The sequence below is a fragment of the Musa acuminata genome, chromosome BXJ3-8 (assembly GCF_036884655.1).
Source record: "Musa acuminata AAA Group cultivar baxijiao chromosome BXJ3-8, Cavendish_Baxijiao_AAA, whole genome shotgun sequence".
Lineage (NCBI taxonomy): Eukaryota > Viridiplantae > Streptophyta > Magnoliopsida > Zingiberales > Musaceae > Musa > Musa acuminata.
In genome coordinates, this window is record NC_088356.1 from 52,324,121 (window position 1) to 52,347,497 (window position 23,377).

The 23,377-nt window shown below is 39.4% G+C and overlaps 3 protein-coding genes across 6 annotated transcripts; 2 read left to right on the top strand and 1 right to left on the bottom strand.

Moving 5' to 3' along the window:
• The first annotated feature begins 57 nt into the window (after positions 1 to 57).
• LOC135581574 (serine/arginine-rich SC35-like splicing factor SCL30) lies at positions 58 to 9,235 on the top strand. 4 transcript variants are annotated; one of them, XM_065161487.1, is made up of 8 exons: positions 58 to 216; positions 3,348 to 3,506; positions 3,626 to 3,703; positions 4,556 to 4,720; positions 4,829 to 4,869; positions 7,904 to 7,976; positions 8,097 to 8,276; positions 8,806 to 9,235. In XM_065161487.1, the coding sequence occupies exons 2-8, from the start codon at positions 3,355 to 3,357 to the stop codon at positions 8,927 to 8,929; spliced, it is 813 nt and encodes a 270-aa protein (XP_065017559.1). In that variant the 5' UTR covers positions 58 to 216; positions 3,348 to 3,354; the 3' UTR covers positions 8,930 to 9,235. The 4 variants fall into 4 exon arrangements, with proteins under 4 accessions (XP_065017559.1, XP_065017561.1, XP_065017560.1 ...); XM_065161489.1 differs by having other exon boundaries at positions 8,100 to 8,276; XM_065161488.1 differs by having other exon boundaries at positions 72 to 269.
• A 598-nt stretch (positions 9,236 to 9,833) lies between these two features.
• LOC135646023 (receptor-like cytoplasmic kinase 176) lies at positions 9,834 to 13,320 on the bottom strand. The gene is made up of 6 exons (XM_065165078.1): positions 12,782 to 13,320; positions 11,726 to 12,048; positions 11,327 to 11,462; positions 11,058 to 11,200; positions 10,840 to 10,963; positions 9,834 to 10,458 (listed from the first exon to the last, which is right to left on the bottom strand). The coding sequence occupies exons 1-6, from the start codon at positions 12,843 to 12,845 to the stop codon at positions 9,998 to 10,000; spliced, it is 1,251 nt and encodes a 416-aa protein (XP_065021150.1). The 5' UTR covers positions 12,846 to 13,320; the 3' UTR covers positions 9,834 to 9,997.
• A 4,102-nt stretch (positions 13,321 to 17,422) lies between these two features.
• On the top strand, positions 17,423 to 18,915 carry LOC135646024 (probable xyloglucan endotransglucosylase/hydrolase). Its single transcript, XM_065165079.1, has 4 exons — positions 17,423 to 17,665; positions 17,751 to 17,851; positions 17,935 to 18,128; positions 18,315 to 18,915. Exons 1-4 carry the CDS (start codon positions 17,461 to 17,463, stop codon positions 18,712 to 18,714), a joined length of 900 nt encoding a protein of 299 aa, XP_065021151.1. The 5' UTR covers positions 17,423 to 17,460; the 3' UTR covers positions 18,715 to 18,915.
• The last annotated feature ends 4,462 nt before the right edge of the window (positions 18,916 to 23,377 follow it).

The window sequence follows — 23,377 nt, forward strand, 5'->3', positions numbered from 1 at the left end:
ATTCATTACGACACGTGGCAGGTTGGCTCGCGAAGTTAATCCGGACCCGATTGGGAAAACACGAGCGCGGTCTTATCTTTAGGGTTTGCCGAGATCGAGGGATAGAAAGCGGAAATTTCCCCGTCCGCCGACCGACGTTTTGCCCCCCCTCGGATCCGAGAGATTTCTGCCCCTCTTTGGGTCTCCCATCGATTCGATCAGCTCTTCGTTCTTCAGGTTCGGCTTCCACGGTTGAATCAGAGCTATTCCGTCTTTTCTCCTTTTTTATGGTTAGTTCTTGCGGAATTTTGTTGTGATTTCTTCCCTTCTACGATTATGTGTGTTTTAGGGTTCTCCTTTTGATATTATTTCTTGGAAACGATTATCTCGAGAGGCCTGTTGGTGTTAATGTGTGCGCGCGTAGGTGTTGTGCCCTTTTTATGCTAATCTAGGGAATGCAGATTTTTATTTTCGCCGAAGTTTGATTTTTCTGAGATTCGTTGATAGCTAGGCTTCCCCAAGTTGAAAATAGTGACGACATTTGCAGTTGAGAGGAAAAGGCAGTGACCTTATTATATGGGTCATATCTTGCAGTTTTGCGTCGAAAGTAATTTCTAAAGCTTTCAGATCGTTCCTTTTGGCTGTTAATCGGTGTACGCATATGAATGCCTTTAGGGAACATGACTTGGGCTGATCTTTGGCATTTTCATGGTTATTTAAGCATAGCATCTTCTCTCGGTGGAATGTCATTAGCTTTAGTTAAGAATAAAACGCTTGGTGGATGTCCGAATCTGTTTGGTAGTCTCTTCGAATTTCTTAAAAGTGGAATGTGATCCAATGTTCATCTTTTTGGTGAAGCAAATTAAACGAAGATGAACCTATATAGAGGAAGAAGCTATCAAAAATTAAATTTGCCAATATACAATTATACAGTATTTGAAGATCACCTCAAAATTCATCAAAAGCAGCCTTTGACTAAAATCATTTCGGAAATAACTTTTTAACGGAGGACTGTGTCTGACCTCAATTAGATGTTGTAACATGTTCGAGAAATTACTGAAGTGAAAATTCAGTTACATGCACTAATATCTCCTCTGTCACATGCACTTTGATTAATCTATATGTCTATGTCAAAAGCAGCTTGGGTTTTTATTGCACGTGATCAACACACAATGTTAGAAGCCCAAGCCATGTTCTTGCACTGCAATCTCAATACCCATGTGAATATACTCATGAACACATTGCGATCTTAAATCGACACGAAATGGAACTTGCGAATAGTCCTTCACGTTTGTTTTCCGTTCTCCGAATTTCTTTCTGTCAGCTGAGGAAACTATAGATTGGTATCATAAGAAGGTTTCTCCTTTGCAATATAGGTGACTAGGGTTTGTCATTGAAACAACCCTTTTACTTGCAGGAGTAAGGTTGCGTATATTGTGCGACTTAGATCCCACATTGATGCGAGTATTGTACAACTGACCTTACTTTTTTGACTAGCCGAGACAACAACACAGCAGCTCTTCATTGCCTTTGACTCTTGTCAGTGTTGGATTAATGTATCACCTTCAGGCACTCGATCTCATCTGTTGCCAGCAAAGTGGTGACAGCCGCTATAGCTAGGTTGAATGGTTGTAGGCAGATTGTAATATGTCTAATCTGTGGATCTTGTATGTTAGCTATTTAAATGACATGCAGAGGTAGTTGTAGAAAACTGTTCTTAGCCTTCCCAAAATCGTCTTAGGGCTAACATTGTTCTTCTTTGGTGAAGTTTGTGGGAATTGTTGTCCTTGACAACTTCAGATTCTTAGCTGATCTCTCCTAAACTTTGGTTGATCAGTAAGAGATTTGATCGAGAGCTCTCTCAAAACATGGGGTAGTCTTTGGTTGTGTGTGCGATTTTTGGATGAGCTCATAGGTGCAGGTGCAATAGCTTTTAGTTCTGTTGATGTTTGGTTGATCTCCAGTGTTGGCTGGCCAACCTATATGGTTTTTGTGGCTAAACCCTTTGGCGCCAGAGTTATCTAAATTTTATGGACTCAACAATGTGAGTAAATAAATATCATCATATTTGTTGAAATAATTAAAATAATCTAAATGTAAGTATCCAAAATAAAGATTGGGTATATCAAATAATATTTAACAATCATTATATTTGTTTTTTACATCATTATCATCTCCATTGGTGATTTATCAACATCATCGGTAAAAATAATTTTATCCATCTCTGGTTCATCTGAAGATAAATTTACAACTTCAAGCTCTTCAACATCTCAAATGAATCGAATTTATCTTCAACAATATTTTACATCTTAGTCTTTCCCTCTGAGTATTATGGGGTTCTCATAAAAAGAAGGTGGAGATGACTATGAATGAATACCAAATCTACAACATGTTTTGGAGTTATTTTGTTCTTTTAAGAGTGTACGAAAGAATAGGTACTCCAGTTTCTCTTGTAACATGATGATTGAGAGTAAGGGTGTATAAATAATTTTAAAGCTAATGCTTGGATTCCTCAAAATGATTTGGATTCCTCAAAATGACACCTTAATCTTCCAAAATTGACCTTTGTGGCTTATTAACTTACTGATCTTAAAATATATCCATAGCAGACATGTAAGATCAAACTTAAAATTGTCTAAAGAATAACTATGTTGATCATCTGTGATCCTATAAAAAAAGTGAAAACTTGATGCAAAATTCTTAATTTAAACTAAAATTATTCTGCATTGTGGGAATTGTAATTAATTTCCAGGTTCTGTTAGACAAATTTGGGTACTCTAACTAGGTATCTCATATTTTTAGCTGTTATAGATCACTGATGACTAAATCAAAGCACCATCAACACCACGTGCTAGCAAACAAATACCTAATGGATTGAATTTTGTTTTTATTAAATTAACTGATTGCTCATATGAACTGCTGAAATGACACATAAATCAATATGGTTTGAGTGCTCTGTTTCATTTCTATTAATGTTAGTTTGTCATGTTGGCTTGTAGTCTGATTGGAAGCGTATGTTGTGACAATTCTTTGCTGTAATATTTGCTTTGTATGCTTAATGTCCATGATGAACCTAGGTTATTTGTATTAGAAGAATAAAACATGTGTTTTGAAGAATGAAGTATGGATTCCATGACAAATGCCAATACTAGTTAGAAATCATGAACATATCAATCTTATTTTTACTCTGACAATTTGTTTGTACTTCCATTTTGCTACTTTTACATTGTCTGATTCTGTTAAGTTCTTGATTTCTAGTCATCATTATTGACTTTGAATACAGAATGATTCTGTTTGGCTCTTGATTTCTGGTCATCATCATTGACTTTAAATACAGAATGATATGTTTTGCCTCTCTATTATTTCAGGTTTTTTATGAGGAGGTACAGTTCACCTTACTACAGTCCTCCTAGGAGGGGCTATGGTGGTAGAGGACGAAGTCCACCCAGGAGGGGTTATGGTGGATATGGTGGGAAAGAACGGGGTAGTGGGAGTCTTTTGGTTCGAAATATTCCCATGAATTGTCGGTAATGGTTTCTCTTCAGGTTCAGGCTTTGTCAATTTCATTTTTGTTTAGCTTGTCCATTTCTTGATGGAGATGTGTGGATGTATGTTCTGATTATTTTATTATTTTATTGGCCTGCAGACCTGAGGATCTCCGAGTTCCATTTGAAAGATTTGGTCCTGTACGTGATGTTTATATACCAAAAGACTACTATACCGGGTGAGGCATTTTACACTATTGCAGCTAGTGTAATTGTGTTCCCATGTTGTCATGTTAGCTTGCTTACATTTGACCTTGATGTGGACTATGGGTTAGATGACCTCATTAATATATGATCTTTGAATTTTGTTGAGCTTTCATTGGTTGAATGCTTATTCCTATTAGTTGGTTAGTTTTTTGTTGTGCACTTAAAGCATTTATTACTGAAAATTTGAGATTCTATTTATGAAGAATGTGCTGTCTCTTTTCATCATCATGTACCTCTGTCTGACTATTTTGGTCTCAATATGAGTTAATTGTTTAAATGATTCCCAGGGGTGTATTGATTTGAAGTAAATACAAGCCCTACATTTGATCAAGAACATTCTTTGTCATTGCATAATCTGTTCATTTTGTTGAGGACACTAGAGTCTTGTTCAAATGAAGAAGTTCCTGTTTGAAGAGAAAATCTAGTTCCACGTCGAATTTAGTTTGGTCAAGCGAAGATAGAATGTTGACCTTTTGAAGTGGGTTTCTTGAGAAGCTAACGGGAGCATTGTTGATCTAAAGTGCTTCATATTTTTACTTTCAAGTGAAGAATGACTTGCATGCAAACTATGGAGTGATTGTAGAAGATATGTGAAGACATTAGAGCCTGGATTGCTAATTGCTTTTTGTGACACATGAGTGCCTTTTTGATGGAGTGTTATTTGTCATTGACTGTGCTCCTTCAAGAACTTTAGAAGACATGTTAAGTGGTTTCTCCATGACGGTAAACCTAGCAAGCACAGTGGTCTTTCGACCTTTTCTTACTGCCTTGGACAGTTGCTGATTTTGCATTTGTTTTTGTGATATTTGATTCCTATGATGCAGAGATCCCCGTGGTTTTGCATTTGTGGAGTTTGTTGACCCTTGTGATGCTTCAGAGGCTCAATATCACATGAATAGACAACTTTTTGGAGGTAGGGAGATAACTGTGGTTGTTGCTGCTGAGTCAAGAAAAAGACCTGAAGAAATGCGTAAAAGAACTAGAACTAGGTAGTACAAGCACCTTTATATTTTCATTGTATTTTTTATTTTTTTAATGTTCATCATCATCTAGCATGTCATAAAATGTCTTACTTTCAATTCTCCACTTTTTACCAGAGGACCTTCTGGTTATGATCGTCGGCGATCTTCTTATCATGGTATTCCCATGTTGCGATATTTGCTCTGTAAATTTCTTTTACACCTGCCTTTTTGAAGTGATATTAGTCACATGCAATCACACATCTAAATCTGTTTATTGATTATGCATTGTCATCTACTTGTAGGTTCTGCACTATGCTAGTAATCAACTTTTGTGTTGGGAATATTGTCTTGTTTAATTAAGAATAAGATATTTTTTATGTCGTCCGATTTATTTAAGTTAAGAAGCTCTCTTCAAATGCTAATTACCTCTTGCTTTCTGCTTTTGTATTTCCTTACTGGTTAGGCACTAAACTTCTTTTTGTGTCTCAGTGTTGGTTTTCTTTATCTAGAATTGATTTGAAGATACTAAGTATAGGTCATGATATATTTTATGCTTTGTAAAGATAAAAAAACAACTTGATCTAAATATCAAATTCTTTTAGAATTTTATTTTTTGTGCTTCTCACATATTATAATTGCGTACATAGCATTAATAGATCCGAGCTTAACGAAGTTCTATGTTTCTGGTATTGGTCCATGCCAATCCATGGCCCGACTAGTACTTCTCCAGTCTGAGTTGGCATACCAACACACTACAACATGATGTAGTGTCAGTTTCGACCAACTATAACCATAAAAAACGCTACTAGGATTCCCTTTGACTGTTCCTGATAAATACATACAAGATTCATAAAATTGAAGTGGTTTCAATCTAGAATACGACAAATATAACATCAAAACATGTCATGAAAGAATTACAGGCTGTATCTTCTAAATAATACATTGTGCATACTGCATATAGTCATGTTCTATCTTCTAAGAAATTAATCATGATAAATTGATGTTTAATAAGATCATGTACGAATTCCTACCATCAAAATGATTGTCGTGAGTCCATGGGGGTGGATTGAGGTCCTTGCCGTGACTACACTATAGGTCGACATAGTATGTCAAGAGGATTCATGAATGGGATTGTTTCCATGACACCTTAGATTGACAAATAGTGTGCCATTGATGCAGCAACGTGATAGCAATCGTTGGCTCTTCATGAATGACCCATGTGGTAGGAGGCATATTGGTCAAGTATGATTCCATAGGATGTAGTGCAATAGAGCTGTGACTAATACTACTGTTGCATGCTCTAAGACATATTTGACTCAGAAAAATGACCATCATTGTACATCTATTGGCCATAAGATACGAGGTAGTAAGAAGGCTGGGAATACGAGGAACTGTTGTTTGACTCGATAGCACGTAGGCTGTCTCATAACCTCGTACAAATCAACACCCTTTCCCTTTCATCTTTATGGCCATAAACAAACCATGTCCATTGTCATGCTCTGTGATCTGCATCTTGGGTGGTTTGATTAAAATATTTTTCCTCGATTCACAATCTGCCTATTTGAATAATGAGAAAATGAGATTGGTTCCCCTGGCCCTTAGCTGTCATCATCGATGGACACATTGCTATTCACGTCACTACTATGTCTGTGGACCTCATGAAGTAGGACTGTGAGGGAGGTGTATAATGACCTGATTGGACTTGTTTTTGTCGATCGTGTCCAATGGATCAACTGATTGTGAAGCTTGACCCTTTCCCTTGCTGTAGTGGCTAGATGTCTGATCCTGCTGTGTGCTGTGATGATGCCGGGATCAGCGCCTGAAGACTTCTTAACACTGGACGATAATCCTCATATAGATCCATATTTTGACCCGTCGTTGCTCTTCCTTGTTTGTCTCTTAACTGAATCGAGATGGGCGTGGGAGATTTCTTGGGAAATCTACAAAGCGATTCATGTGGACCTAACCTAGATCTGTGAAAACCATCTTTAGATCCATGTGGATCTAACCTTTCTCCACAAGCATCAAGCCTATATCCACAAGATCCTGTGCTAGATACATGAGTCTAATTTTATGTGGATCTAGCCTAAAATCAAAAGGATCAAGACAATCCATACAGATCTAGCTTAGGTAAGCAAGATTTGAGGCTTGATCTATGTGGATCAAACTTGAAATTAGGTGTAAATGGGATACACAAGGAAGAAATAACATCAATCTTGATCTTGCAACAAAATTAAGGTAATTAAGCTAACAATTAGGTTCAAATTTACCTAGTTTTGTAAAAGGGAACTGGCGGGATTCTCAAATTCAGACTTCTCGAAAAATTTGTTTTGAGTTAATTTTAGAGAGATCTAGGAGAATTTGAGGAAGGAGAAAGAATGAAGGAGAGAGTAAAGCGAGGAAAAGAGGCCTATTTAGCCCTCTTTATGCAGTCAAAGGGTTTGACTCATGTGATCCCCTTGGTGAGTTTACCACCTGGTTTTGGCCCGGCTTACATGGTGGTAAGCTCTGTACTATGTGTGGACAATGCGAAATTGGGCTGTTTGTGTTCCAGTTCAAGCTTGGACTGGTATGTACTGCTCAGTACATACGGTTCGGGTGAAATGTTAAACCTTGCATTCAAAAACTTGAACATTCATTTGATGGCTCACATGGTCAGTACCTTAATTACATTTATTGTTACTGCAGCTTATTGTTGGTTTCAATGGCCAAACAAGTAGACTCCTGTCTTCTTTTTCTGTCCGTATCCTATTTTTCTGAAGCAGAGCCAGGGGTTTACACCCGATTTTAGGGGTTCCAATCTAGATTAGTTCTCCCACATCTTTATGGTTTCTAAGGGCCTTGAATTTTTTGAATGTTGGACTCTATTCATTTTTAGTGTCTTGTGTCTTGTTTATCTGTTTACAGCTGAACCTTTCTAGAGGACTAATCGAGAAGAAGTCTCGAGAAGTAGTTTAACATTCTGAGGTTAACTAAATGTAGTATGTACTGTTGATTGTGCATTTTGGAGGTTTATTTCTTTGGTATGCCTTAAGGATTGGCATCTTCTTCTTATGCCTTAAGGATTGACATCTTAAATGTAGACACATTTTAGAAAATTGGTTTATCACAATTCAGATACAAATTTCATTCACAGCAGCAAAACATAAATTTCTTGTCAAACAACATAAATGTGCTGATGCTTCATATTTCATGTGGTTAATGTAACAGGACGCTCACGTTCTCGATCCAGATCACGCTCACGCTCTCCCCGTTATTCTTCAAGGGCCCGTCATCACTCACGGTAAGCTTTGGTGTTTTTTCTGTATATATACTACTCCTATCAGTTGAAATTTGTGGGAAGGATCCAGTTCATTTACTCTTTATGAATCATTTCATAATATTCATCTTTTTGCATATTTAGCAGATCCTACTCCCCTGCAGCAAAATCCCGCAATGACTATTCTTCCCCACAAAAAAGGCAATCTAGTCATGAAAGATCCCCCAGGAATCATTCAAAGGAGCGCAATGAGGATGAAAATCGCAAATCATATTCTCCAAGCTACAGTGATGCTAACCGAAATGATGTTAATGATTATGAAGCGTAAGTCAAATTAAATGATTTATCATATTTTTTTATTTATCATTAAAAATGTTTACCTTCTCCAAAAATCTCCATGGTTTGACACTCTAGGCAATGTGGTGCATACTCTCATAGTCCCCAAAGAAATATTAGTTCTCTGATACTTGTAAGGTGCATGGTATGTGTGATGATCTGTAATGTGTCACGTGATTCTCAGACCTTTGCTGTCTTTTTATTTTTAAATATTGGCCCATCTGAGTGACTAATAGATTGAAATACGGGTTAGGGTTCAAATGGTGGTTATGATAATGATGATTGATTATAACTTTTATGTTAAAGCTTATCATAATTAATTATTTAGTTCCCACGAAAGCTTTTGGCAATTATCATCAGGTTCTGATATCTATAGTTTTATGATGCTTTAACAATATGATGATATATTAGTCCACTGCACACGTTCATACAGAAACATTAAAAAGACAGTTATTGTTCGCATAGATATAAACACAGTCGTTCATCATATGGAATTATAATTTTGGTGCATGTACAGTAAGGCTTCACATGATGCCGAGGGATCACGTTCTTATTGGAGATCCCCAAGGCGCTCATCGGTTTCACCTCCCGGATCACGATCGAGATCTGCTGATTTGAGCCCCAGGCGCAACAGTGAATGAGAGGTAGTTTATGTTTTCTTGGTTGCATTTCTGAAGTTGAAATCAGAGATCTGAAGGATCATGATACGCCTCGTTTCTTGCATGTTAAGCAGATGATAAAACTCTTTCTTAGTTTGCTCTGTGGTTCTTGTCTCGAATATTTTGAAGGGGACAGTGATGTGAAAGACTTCTGTAGCCAACTCAATCCCTGTAATTTGGACAAATGAAAGACATTATGCTTGCTTGTTTCGTGCTTTCCAGTTATATTGTAAGATATTTTTTCATGGGTTACTGTGGTTGACGAAATGGATCGTGTGATTTCTTTCATCTGTTGCATGACATGGACAATTGTTTGCTCCAGCTGTGCTTGTGATGCTTATATACTTTTTGAACAACCATGGTTTATTGTGAGTTTGTAACTTTGTCTGCTTTCATCATGTTCTTTAGTTGATCTCTTGAATTAGGGTTTTATAATAGTTTCATCATGCACCAAAAGTATAATTGTTTTATAATTTCATCATGCACCAAAATTATAATTCCATATAACGAAAGCAGGAAGGAGGATGGATATACAATAGTTTTCATCCTAATATATCATGATTCCATTTTAAAAAGAAAATTCAAAGAGATGTCGATTAAATTTGGGCAAATTAAATGCATGTTCAGGTTTTGGGTCTCCACTATGGGTGTGAAGTGGAAATGTGGTACGAGACTCGAGGAATGATAGATAATAGGCAGTGAGCTTATCTCAGCGATATCGAAGTGAAAAATAATATCCAGCTATATATAAGAATCGATGTGTAAAAGTGGAAGGATGGCTTTACTCGACTAGAAGCGTGAATGAGATGAATTCCTCCTGAATCTGGTTCTTACTGCTTCTGAGAAAATGTAATATTCTGATACTGTTGATGTCTCAACCCGTAGCTTTGACGAAGCTTGCCACTTCTTAATAATTTAGACACAGAAGGAACAAGCTTTACACCTACCACACCATAAAGTGTGACATTACAAAGCTCTCGTTACTAGGGTTCTCCATGGCATCACCTGTTAGGGCCATATTGAGATCAATCAAATAACAACCAATTCTTGCTATAGATAAAGAGGGGACGCAGATGGTCTTGGATAGGTGACCTTCAAGCTTCCATCTCCTCGAAAATCTTTCAAGCTCACTCTGGTGTCGCCGCAGCTACCGATGCTTCGGGCTCTCACCTTCTCTTCTGCCGACGGTGGTGTTCCCGTTTGCTTTGTATCTTGAAGCTGTTGTAGTGTGGATACCATCTGGTCCATGGAAGGTCTGAACTTTGCGTCCATGGATAGGCAGTTCTGTGCAAGCGATGCGACCTTCTGCGCTCCATCGAGTGAGTACTGGCCTTCGAGTCGATTATCTATTATACGAAATATCTTGCGCTTGTGTGTGAGATAAGGCCGTGCCCACTCGACCAGATTGTGTTCCCCATGTGGGCGGTTCTTGTCGACGGCACGTCGCCCTGATAGCATTTCGAGAAGAACGACGCCAAAGCTATACACATCACTCTTGGCAGTCAGATGGCCTGCAGTAATAAGATCATAATGTAGAAGATTAACTAATCCATCATGTACACGATGTAAAGAAATATTTTGAAGGAATGAATACCAAGTAACAGCAATAATTTCAATGCTCTTCACAGCTTTTCAGGGTACTCTCTTTGTCCATGTCCACTTGTTTCAACATGATATTAATTTTGATGGAAAATGATCATTTGTATCATCTTATAATTTGGAGTGTTTCACTTTTGGTGAAATTTGTCTGAAACAGTTAATAATTCCAAAGGTTGCATATGCCAGAAAGATTTATACTAAAATTTGATGCAACATGATCACGTTCTGACAACATGAAACAAACAGCAACCAAGATGCTAATGCATAAAGCAGTCAATATGCTGCAAAATTACCCGTCGCGAGGTACTCTGGGGCTGCATACCCATATGTTCCCATTACCCTAGTGGATACATGGCTCTTATCACCTGTAGGGCCATCTTTTGCCAAGCCAAAATCAGAGAGTTTTGCGTTGTAATTCTGTGCATTCAGATAAGAGATCAGATGGAATATGCTGTTACCTCTAAGAGATTTTTCATGGACAGATCATACTGCATATAGCTGCTATACATACTGTATCAAGTAAAATGTTTGAAGCCTTAAAATCACGATATATGACTTTGGCTTCGTCGCTATGAAGATAAGCTAGTCCTTTTGCAGCTCCAAGTGCAGCCTTCATCCGGAGGTTCCAGGAGAGTGGTTGGAAATACGAGCCCCCTGCGTACATGGCCATCAAACATTACATACATAGAACATTGCACGAATGAATAACGCGATAGAGATTGGACGTGTTCTTTTGTCCAAAGTTAATCCAACTGAAGTAGACACGGGTGGAAAACATACTTCTGAAAAGATGATTCTCTAGACTTCCGCGAGGCATGAACTCATAGACCAACAACCGATGATCATCTTCCAGGCAGTATCCTATCAGTTTTACGAGATTGGGGTGGCGCAACTGACCCAAGTAATTGATTTCTGCCTACAGATTTTAAGGAGCAGCAGCAAGTTAAGACATCTAAAACCTTAGCATTTATGATGTTAGGAAGTGAGTGTCGGGCCGTGTCAGCATGATATAGATGCAAAGTAACAGATTCATCATATGCTTCAGAAGAGGAAGACTTTGGTAGACAAAAAACCAGCTGATTGCAACTATTATACCACAAGAAAAGCAAGCCATAAAAGCAGCATGATATGATGACTTTTCCCAAACCCATGTACCAGAAGGAGCTTAAAGCAACTCACCAGCCACTCTTTATGACCCTGTAGACCTTCCTGGTTGAGCCTCTTGACAGCGACAACAATTCCAGAACCAGGTTTGGATGCTGTAAGGGTGCGTTCATCGATCCATCCCTTGAACACAGAACCAAAGCCTCCCTCTCCAACCACGCTGTCCGGGCGGAAGTTCCTTGTAGCTGCTCTGAGCTCGCTGAAGCTGAAGCTCTTCAAGTTGGAAGACTGCAAGATGTCAACCTCGGTCCGAGGGGTCAGAGGCACAGAAGCTGAGGATCGGCTGCTAGAGCCACTCGATCCATTTCTATCTTTGCTGACACTCCTGCAATTCACCTCTGTTTGCATCAAATCCAGTGTCAGTTGCTGTGGAGAAATATGGTACCCGAAGAAACATTATAACAACGATTCTCGTATGTCAAACTAAAACCTCGAGAATCAATTATTGACTAAAAAGCAAATCTAGAGGTTGTATGATCCACCTTAAGCATGACCGACTGAAGTCCAGAACCAAATTCAGAGATAGCATTATCCACCTAAAGCAATTGTTGGCTGAAAAATACTGGCAAATACAATCTTTCAATCCATACCGGAAGCCTTTGAACTTGGAGAATCCACGGGTTTGGTAACAATAAATTGGGTGTACAATCCAACAAAGAATGGACAAATTTTGGCCAAGACCTAATTCTTAAAAAAGATAAAAGAAAAGATGATAGTTTAAACCTAACACCAACCAAGAAAGACCGTGGGTTGGCCAATGCAAACAAGGACTTCAAAAAGATCCTAGCACTAGTATGGCAAGACGAGCCGGAGATGGCTTACGAATGTTGAATTCGACTTCAACTCCATCTAGTTCAGCATCCACCTTAAGGTTCAACCCAGCTTCACTACGGTAGAGCCAAGCGCTGGTAGTCACAAAGATGAAACTAAAATCTACAAAACCAGTCCTCATGACTTGGCAAGATATAATCTGTAAGCCTAAATTGATTTCAAAGCAGTTGGGTAACGCAAAGATTCGAGTTCAGAGGGACGCCAACAAAACATTCAAAGCAACAACTTAAGAGATCTTACCAGAAGCGGAAGCACTATTGAACGGGCTCTCCGCCTTAACCCGCGAACTCCAGCAGCTCCCCATCGAATAACCCTCGACACAAAGCACCGCAAGGAACTAGCGGTCGAGATCCATCTCAAAAGGCCAAGCCGCGGCCGGAAAGATGAGGGGAACCGCCGGATCTGGCCTAAAAATGCCTCCTCTCCCGTACGGACCGATCCAAAACCCCTCCCGCGTTAAAATCCCGCAGTCCTCAGACCGATCCAAGGGCGAAAAAGGGAGATGAGATCGCCCCACAAGGGCCACCGACAGCGGATTCAACCATGAAATGGAAGATTACGTTCCAATATATGTGGAAAGGGCAGCAGCTCGAATCGATGGGGAGTTAGTAGGGTTTCCCTTCTCGCGATCCCTCTTGCTTCGGTGGGGGAGAGGGGGAGAGGGTGAGGCCATTAATGGCGGGCGATGGCGAGCTTATCCGGTTCGTGCTCGTTTCTACTAACCAACGACTCCAATCTTTTATATCTGCACCTCCTCCATCTCTGTGTCTATATACGAAGAAGAAGAAGGAAAAGTAGTGCAAAAGGGGAGTAAGAGTATCGAAAGCAGCGGAATTGCCCGCAACCCAAAAAAAATAAGGGTTCAGTCATGGGACAGTAGGGAACGTCTCGACCGTCAGATGCAGATGGAGGGGATCAGAGGGCGTGAGAGAGCTTGGCTTCTCTCGAGGGACGGGTCCCATTTTTGATGTTGTGAAATGAGCGGATCTGATCTGCCGTAAGCGCGACGACGTGATTTGTGCCAACCATTTTTATTATTATTATTTTACTTGAATTCATAATTATTTGATGATTATCTATCTATGTTTCAAAAGTAATTTACTTGAATTTATGACGTGGGAAGCGCGTGTAAGATGAGCTGAACACGTGGATGAAGCGTACGTCCAATTTGAGCACGATAAAATTAGTGAGAGCTCGTACGTACTGAGCTCAGATCGACACAACGTTGTTTTCAGAGAGAGAGAGAGAGAGAGAGAAATATATTAGACAGTATGTCCCACCAAATTTATCGCTTTTATTAGATTAAAGCAGAGAGAGAGAGAGAGAGAGAGAGCAAATTATATCAACCCGATTAAGTCTATTCTTCTAAGATATCAAATCATTCATTTGTGAGACTCTTGATTTTAAAGAGGATAGGTGACCAATGAAGTATCTTGGGAAGTAGATTTCTAATTATCAACTATTTAATAGATATTAAGATGTGCTTATTGATAAAACTGCTTCCGAAATTCATGGCTCATATATATATATATATATATATATATATATATATATGCACTTTCCTAAGCTAGCAAAATAATCTTGATCAATTTTGTTCATGCTTTAAAGAATAATTAAAATTTTGAGGAAAACATGTAGATTGACTTTAATATCTCACAAAATACTTATGAAACTGATTCCCTCTAAAGAACAACATGTATCATATCCGTTAAGGGTGTATAACTAGCCCTAACATTGGTTAAAGATCTTCATCTTATCTAATATACTATTAGCGTAAAAAAATATAAGATTTATTTATCTTTGGCTTGGTCTTGGGCTTGGGCTCCACATACATGGGCATGGGCTCGGTGCACCGTCCGTCAGGACTTTACAACCAATAAATGCATAATTATTATATATTTTTTCTAAGTTATCTTTCTGAATAGATCAAGACTTATACTAAATTAATTTTATATTTTATTATTATTGGCATTCTTAATTAAATTATGGGTTTCCTACTCTAACCTTAATTTCTTTTAATTATTATTACTTTGTTTTTGTGCATATCTAATAGATTATCAATTAGGATGAATCTTAATTTAAATTTATAGAAATTTATAAGATTGTCGGTGAAAGATGCCCGTGACAATGAATCCAACAAAGATAGATGATACACCTCAAAACCCATGTCAAAGCTCGAGACATACCTTCCGAGGGAACGAATGATAGGGAAAACAATGACATAGGTGTTACACTACTAGTTCGATCAGTCTTAAAGTCGTCACATGGGATCAACATACACACAAGATCTTACGCCACATGAAAAATCACACGAGTCAACCAGTAGTACACGATAACTAGACCCAATTTCTTAACTTTTCCTTTACCACGCCACAAGACCTCTCCACTTCCCCTTGATCATACCATTATTCATTAGCGATCCGTCACCCTGGCCATGATTTCAAAATGGGTCGCACGTTTAGTCGCAAGGAGCATTAATTTCTGACAGCATGACCCAACTATTCGAGCATCTGATGTTGATCCCCATCCCTTGTCTGTTTCAGGCATGCCGCAAACGATACATCCCATGTTGTCTTTCAGACATGTTCATTAGCTATTGATATAAATGAACTCTTAATGATATGAGAAACTGACCACCCTCCACCTATAAATCATGTATAAAAGTCAACCCTCAAAACCAGATGAGAGCGATCGGACAAAAAAACTCTATTGAGTTATGTTAAATCTTTATTACTTTTTCTACCGACTTAAGTGTCAAAGGGGTTGGATCGTAAAATTCTTCGACGTTGATCAATTATGTAGAGCTTTGACGTCCCTGAGGAGCACCCTAAGATAACACAAGAGTATCGGCTTGACAAGATCAAGGTGCACCTCCATATCTGAATCTCGTTCAGTAGATAAAACTCACATCGAAAGCGGATAAAACGCACATCGAGAGTCCTATCACTCAAACAATCTATTTGGGCTATTGGGATGGATTCATGCTTTTTGGAACCGAATTAAACCGTGTGTAGACTCCCCGATCAACGACACTCAAGAAGAAGTATACGCCCAAAGGAAGTCTCCACCGGAACTGCCCTTCCCAAATAATTCCAACCACATCTAATCGGTGAGCCAAATCGCCGCGAAACCTAAACATCCAATCAGTGATTCCTGGCGTTGGCGAGTGCAAGAAACTTAAATTTGCTGCCTGCGGCGGCGGTATTCGCAGCAAAGTGAACGTAAAAAAAAGGATACGTGACAGTGAATACAGTAGCGTTCGGACCTACCAGAGAAAAGAATATAAAATACTTTGAGCAGTCGGTGTCGACGCTGATGCATGCATGCCAAGTGCGGAAGGTGGTACGCGGAGGAGAAGAGACCGGTGCAGTCCTCATCCCTTGACTTCCCATCTACTCATTAATCAATAGCTGCTGCTGCTGCTTCTGCTTCCTCCAGGTCTCGCGCGCCAGAGTGCAGTGGCTGATGCGGGCGACGGAGGGAGGCGCATGTGAGCTGCGTGCTCGTGTGACACGCACCTTACTCGTAAGGCTTCATGTCCCGCAGCTCGAATTTATAAAAAAATAAATTTAATTTAAGGAAAGATTATTATGGAGAGAATGGAAATCTATAAATAGATAGACGTGTAAAAATATATATATAAATTAAGAGGATATCAAAGAAAGAAAAACTTGGAGAGGTATTTTGGTTTTAGAATATCCCTATAAATTTCATACCATACAGAGTGATATGGCTAGAAATTAAGCGTTGGCTTTTGGGACTCTGCCAAAGAGAATCTCCCTGCGTCCAGGCATTAGAAAATTGGGATCAGCGGTAAGATATCATTGTTTTAGAACTAATTAATTATAATGTGTCAGTAGTAATTTAAGTATCGCTTTGGATCGACTAAACGATGGGCTGAAGTTGTCTATTTAAGTTGTTCATTATGGATCGTATCACTCAAAAGATAACTATATAAATAAATTACTTGTTTCCAATTAAGTAAGTATATTGATGCATCGAAAATAATTTCCATTTACCTCTCTCTCTCTCTCTCTCTTCCAGAAGTACAAATTTTGATCAAAGAGTCGCAACACAGACCTCAATCAGCTACATTGATTGCACTTCTCTTAAGCATTCACCACTGGCTGCACTCACACCACACGACACCTTCTCCCACGCAACCTTTCTTTCGAATGCAAAAAAAACCTTATTATAGAGAGAGCAGACTCCCGTTCAAAACCCTCCATATAATATTAACTATTTATTGTTCTCTCTAATCTTTCCACAATTCCAATCTCCAGAACAAATCCAAGTTTAACTCAACCGCACTTGACTCTATAACCATATCCATATACTCGCAAGTGTGAGCTAAATAATATTCCAACAAGTATCCTAATGGTCAAGGCACAGTGTGCATAATTAAGATGTCAAAGTTACAGTCCTGCTGTAAGCATCTTCCTATTGTTTTGACTTATAATAAGTTCTTAAGTCTTCGTTAACTCAAATCTTTCCAGAGCGTAACTTTCTATGGCAGCTACAGAAGTCTGTAGCGTTTATCTTATTCCTCATATTTAACAAACTGAGCTCAAAGAGATTAATCAGTACACAATACAGTTCAGAGTTGCTTTTGGTTTGAAGGCAAGTCACAAATTGTTTAGTCCCAGGACTGACCATTTTGATCGGAGAGATGAGAGACGACCTGGGCATATCTCCAGCTATCAGCCGACACTCGGCATCCCACTACCATACATAGTTGTACCATGATACATGCTGTTGTATTCGATTCACAAGAACAAAACAAAAGCAATCGGGGAACTCGTTCCAAGAATTATATTAAGAAACTGGCACTCTAGTCTTCCCCTTTGCCTACATAAACACCCCGCTTGGACCGCTCTACTCCTCACCAGTCTTCCCTCTTCATCGCACTCTCCACGACAATGGCTTCCCTTGTTTCTTCTTCTTCTTCCATTGCAGTATGTTTAATTAGTCTAAGTTTCGTGTCTGTGGCCGTCATGGCTGCGACACCGAGGAGAGCTATCGATGTTCCGTTCCAGAAGAACTATGTGCCCACATGGGCATTCGATCACATCAGTTACTTCAACGGAGGCGACGAGGTCCAACTCTGTCTGGACAAATCTACAGGTCAAACACTTGGATCGGAAGGTTTAGTTATATGACTTTGATGCTTGTTTTGGAAGTCATTTGCTTCTCTCGTATCCCATTTTAGGTACTGGCTTTCAATCGAGGGGCTCCTACCTGTTTGGCCACTTCAGTATGCATATAAAGATGGTTCCAGGTGACTCAGCCGGAACGGTGACTGCATTCTATGTGAGAATTTCCGTGGTAGTAGGGTGATGAATTGTCCGTCACGCTTTGATTCGTTGACAATTATGTGATGTTTTTGTCCTCAGCTCTCGTCTCAAAACTCCGAGCACGATGAGATAGACTTTGAGTTCCTGGGGAACAGGACCGACCAACCATACATCCTGCAGACCAATGTATTCAGTGGTGGGAAGGGAGACAGGGAGCAAAGGATCTATCTCTGGTTTGATCCAACCAAAGACTACCATTCCTATTCTGTTCTCTGGAATATGCACCAGATCGTGTAGGTTTCTTCTGCCCTTTCCTTTCCTTTCCTTGTTGCGGTGATGATAATCCCAGTTTAAAAGCCAACTTACAGGAGATTATAGTTAGTTTTGCCCAAGAAATGAAAACAACATGCATGCATGCATGCATGCTTTGAGATCAATGATGAGTTATTGGTGACTCACTCTTGTCGGACGAAAACCAGCTTCTTTGTAGATGACGTTCCCATCAGAGTGTTCAAGAACAGCAAGGACTTGGGAGTGAAGTACCCCTTCAACCAGCCCATGAAGATCTACTCCAGCCTGTGGAACGCCGACGACTGGGCCACCAGAGGCGGCCTGGAGAAGACGGACTGGTCCAGGGCGCCCTTCGTCGCCTCCTACCGGGGTTTCCACATCGACGGCTGCGAGGCGTCGGCCGACGCTAAGTTTTGCGCCACCCAGGGGATGCAGTGGTGGGATCAGAAGGAGTTCCAGGACCTGGACGGCCCGCAGTACCGCCGGTTGCAGTGGGTGCGCCAGGAGTACACCATCTACAACTATTGCGCTGACCAGTCGAGGTACCCGACCATGCCACCGGAGTGCCAGAGGGACAGAGACGTGTGATGAATGTACGCACGTGACCCTCTCCGGCCCCCGTGCATGCATGCGTAACTCGGAGTCGGAGATAACGCTACTCATTACTGTTATTATTTGCATTTGTCATATTTCACTGTCATCTCTCCGTTTATCCCCTCGACGAATTTGTGATTTGAGACGTTCAATGTGGAAATTCCATGGGATATATAAACAAACATTATCGTTTGAGCAGTAAGTTTGATGTCAATAGCTAACAAGAGAAACTTGGATGCTGATGGAGGATGCCCTCTTGTTTGCTGTGTGCAATGGGAGAGGAGGAGGAGGAGGGGGTGTTTCTGATTGGGAATCATGCCATGTGACTCCCGTCTTTCTTCTCGCCGGATCCCTTTACGGCCACCCACTGTGAGATGCTCACTCACTGGGAGGGCATTAATTGAAGCTTCTGAAAGGGTGGCCCAAACCTCGGCTGCCTGTCTCAGTCAGTCTTAAAACTCATTTCTTCATGCCGATATCCACATTCAACTGCAACAACGACTGCGTAAATTAAGGTGGCCGCCATGTGAAGGAACCCTCCCTCGGCCATATAACCAAGCAAATAATTTACATCTCTTCTTCCGCCCAGAGTTATCGTAATGGAATTGAGATTGATTATTAAAATCCCAACGAGCTTCGTTCATCATCATATCACTACCGTCGGTCAATCTGCAGTAAGATCATATATTAGAATATTATTCTCACTTTTTATTCTTTTTTACTTTTGATTTTTATTTTTCACTCCTCTCTCTCTCTCTCTCTCTCTCTCTCTCTCTCTCTCTCTCTCTCTTTACTTTGATTTGATTTGATTTTTAATTTTCTTCACCCGTACGTAGATTTTTTTAAGTATATAAATAATTGTAGACGAGTTCCAGTTGCCTCGATATGCCCTTTGACGCCAGCAGAGCAAATCTAAGATGCCAGACTGGAGGAGTTGTTGTGTGTATGAAGGCCACAGCTTTCCACATATATTCCTTCCACTGCTTCTCACTAGATCCATACAACTGACCTTTGCTCTTGTTTCAGAACCTTCAGCTCATACAACTCGCGACTATATTTTGCTCCCACTCAAGTGCACTTTCCATAAAAAGTGTCAAACAGTGTGCCTCATGACAACGGTAAGCTATCGAGAAGCAATGCTACCTTCTTTACGTGCGAGTGAAACCAATCGGTAATTCGTACGAGCTTTGTGTAGTCTCCAGGCTACGAGAAGCTATTTCCTTCTTCCTGCTGTCTCTTGCTCCGACCACCACAATCTGTCATAAACCTTTTAGCATGGCCATTGAAGAGGAATTGAAGGCGTGCAACATTTCTCTGAATTTAACACATTCTATACTATATTTATCTGAAAGTTTGGTTTCTTTTCTTCTTTGGTGTAGAGAGTTGAGTTGAAGGTTTCTGCCAACTGCTGCGAGAGATGCAAGAGAAAAAAAGTGTTGAAGGCGTTAAGCATCAAAGGTGAACGCTTTTTGTTTTGTATTGTCAATCTCCCAAACCATGCTGCATGCGACTGACGTTCGAATGTGGTCTCCAGGTGTACTGAGAGCAGAAATCCACCCCTCTCTGCCCAAACTCACGGTGATCAGCGTCCTCGACCCCAAATTCCTCGTCAGGAAGTTGTTTAAGGTGGGAAAGAATGCAAAGATATTGCCGGCCGAGATTCCGAAACCGCAAGGGGAGGAGACGCGTTGGGAAGCTGTTGAGATCAAATCAAGTGAGCCAAGCAAGGAAGCAAAAGAAGGCAGTGGCTCGAAGAAACCCAACCCCGAGAAGGAGAACAGCACAAGCTCGACTGTCAACGACAAGAATAGTAGCGCGAGCATCGACAGCGGGAGCCCAGATTGATAGAAGATAAGATTTCCCCACTATATAAGGAAATCTTATCTATTCTGTTGAGGAAAATCCTCCCTCTTAATCCTATAAATAGGAGAGGAACATGTTAATGTATTCAAGCTAAAGCTATTTCATTTCTACAATAAAGCTTCTTATATTATATTGTTCTTATCTTCTATTATTTCTATCATGGTATCAGAGCCGCTTGCCTAAAGCAAGCTCTCTTCTCGCTGCCAATTCATCATTGGTGTTGCCACTCTGCGCCAACGTCCGTTCCCTTTCGCTACGGCATCTCTAGTGCTGCTCATCAGCACTGCCCCACCTTTCTTCGTCGTTGTAGCTATTTTCCTTTCTCTTCTGCTACAGTTTCCTCTTCTACTACAGCTTCCTCCTCTGTTGCAGTTTCCTCCTTTGCTGTAGTAGCATCACTGTAACATTGCTGTAGATTTCTTCTCTACCGTCGCAGCCGTCGTAATCGCAACCACGACCAACGTCGTTGAGAAAAGCGAAGCTTCGCTCTTGCCTTCGGCAAGCGACCAACGTCGCTGAGAAAAGTGAAGCTTCACCCTTCGGCCAGCGACCAACGCCGTTGCATTCCTAAGAGGCTCCGTGGTCAATCCTCATCTTCCTCACCGCGGTAGTCTTCGCTGATCTGTCAACATTCGGCAGACTTAAGGAGAATGAAGGGAACGCTTGTGCCATCACAGCAACAGCAATCGCAGCAACAGCAGCTATCTATATAAGGAAATCTTCTCTATTCTGTTGAGGAAAATCCTCTATTCTGTTGAGGAAAATCCTCTATTCTGTTGAGGAAAATCCTCCCTCTTAATCCTATATAAATAGGAGAGGAACATGTTAATGTATTCAAGCTAAAGCTATTTCATTTCTACAATAAAGCTTCTTATATTATATTGTTCTTATCTTCTATTATTTTTATCACAGATGACCGCAACAGGGAGGCCAGTGACGGTGCCGAAGCAACCAAGAGCTCGAATGCAACGATCGTCGCAACACTTGCGCAGGTGAAGGGCATCGCGAACCAAAAGAGCGCGGAACTAATGGCATCTCAACCGCGAGTTTTCTGCCCAATATCGGAGCCGATGTCATCATACTGTGCCATGAATGCCTATCCTTCTCCAGCGCCTTACTACTACCACTACGACATGCCGGCTCCACCGTCAGCTGCCCCATTCCACGACTGCTACTGCAGCGATGATAACTACGTCGGCTGTCGGATCATGTGAGGCTTCCCGCACCAGTACGAGAAAGGTGGCTTAATGACTCTCGAGGCCTAGAAATGCCTATTCCTTGTCACGTTCTTTACTATTATTCTTGTGGCTTCCCTTGTTTCGCTATAGAGGGAAGTTTGCAGTAAAGATATAGGAATCTGCTCCCACCCGAGCTTGAGAAAACTAGTGAAGTGAAAGGAGGAGAGATTATGCACTTTGGAAGATGCTTTGAATTAGTTTAAGCTCGCGTTTGGAATAAAGCAGGCGAGCTATTAGCCACACAAATCCAGTGTTTTATGGGGCTCTTTTCTGCCTTCCGTAGGCACATTAAGCGTTTTATTTGCAGTCAACGTTCAACCATGCCATGAAAAAGAGCCGATATGACTTCATGGGAGATGCCTTGGGTCCATTTGCGTACCAATTTAGTTCCAGGACAATTTATCAAGAAAAAAAAAAAGATAGACTTTCTTTTATGTATGTTATTTATTGATAATAATATCTTAGTTAATTAGGGTCAAAATAGAATTAATTTTTATGAAGATAATACTAAAATCTATATTTTTATATTAAGCAAGATTAAAATTGAATATTGGATGTAATTTTACTAATACTAAGAATAGACATGAGGATATAGTTAAATTAATGGTAAAAAAATTTAATTATGTAAAAGCTTTACATGTCTTATATAAATTATTTAACTAGCCAAAGAGATTGATAAAAATATTATTTATAAAGTAAAAAAGAAGATGATTATAATGATAGGGGATATCAAGAGTCTTATACGTTAATCAGATATATTTGTGATTAAATTTTTTTTAATAAGATAATTTTCTACTAGATGGAGAAATTAATAAAAATATTACTGATAAAAATATTATTTAGCTAGATAGAGAGATTGAGAAAAATATTATGCATAAAGTAAAAATAAGACGATTACGATCTAGGGGATATTATGCAATCATTAGATACCTTTGAGATTAAAATATTATTTTTATAAGATAATTTTTCTTTTGATAAAAATATTATTTAATTAGATAGAGAGATTGATAAAAATAATATTTATAGAGTAAAAACATGATGATTATAATGGCGATGAACATCAGGAGTCTTACATAGTCATTTAATACCTCTGAGATTAAAAGATAATTTTAATAAAATAATTTTGTGACTAGATAAAGAGATTAATAGAAATATTATTCAGCTAAATAGAGAGATTGATAAAAATATTATTCTAAAATAAAAATATGATGATTACAAATGATAAGGCATATTATGATCATTATATATCTTTGAGATTAAAAGATAATTTTTTGATTAATAATATTTTATGGATTCGAGTGTTCAATAGTTAAGAAAATATTTAGATTAATATATTAATATAGTTGAGATGAAAATATTTAGATTAATATAGTTGAGATGAAAATATTTAGATTAATATATTAATTTACTAGAAAAGACAAGAAAAAAATATTTGTGAACACTTTGATAAGGATATAAATCTTAATGACGGACAAAACATCTATATAGTTTTATTGTTGTCATTATCATTGTTGTTCTTACTAATATTTATATTAAGTAAACAATAGATGTTTACT

Coding starts and splice junctions, on each gene's coding strand:
- LOC135581574 (XM_065161487.1), top strand. CDS start 3,355: ATGAGGAGGTACAGTTCACCTTACTACAGTCCTCCTAGGAGGGGCTAT. Junction 3,507..3,625: donor AATATTCCCATGAATTGTCG/GTAATGGTTTCT, acceptor ATTGGCCTGCAG/ACCTGAGGATCTCCGAGTTC. Junction 8,277..8,805: donor GATGTTAATGATTATGAAGC/GTAAGTCAAATT, acceptor GTGCATGTACAG/TAAGGCTTCACATGATGCCG.
- LOC135646023 (XM_065165078.1), bottom strand. CDS start 12,845: ATGGGGAGCTGCTGGAGTTCGCGGGTTAAGGCGGAGAGCCCGTTCAAT. Junction 11,463..11,725: donor AGGGTCATAAAGAGTGGCTG/GTGAGTTGCTTT, acceptor TAAAATCTGTAG/GCAGAAATCAATTACTTGGG. Junction 10,459..10,839: donor CCCAGAGTACCTCGCGACGG/GTAATTTTGCAG, acceptor TTATTACTGCAG/GCCATCTGACTGCCAAGAGT.
- LOC135646024 (XM_065165079.1), top strand. CDS start 17,461: ATGGCTTCCCTTGTTTCTTCTTCTTCTTCCATTGCAGTATGTTTAATT. Junction 17,852..17,934: donor GAACGGTGACTGCATTCTAT/GTGAGAATTTCC, acceptor TTTTGTCCTCAG/CTCTCGTCTCAAAACTCCGA. Junction 18,129..18,314: donor TGGAATATGCACCAGATCGT/GTAGGTTTCTTC, acceptor GACGAAAACCAG/CTTCTTTGTAGATGACGTTC.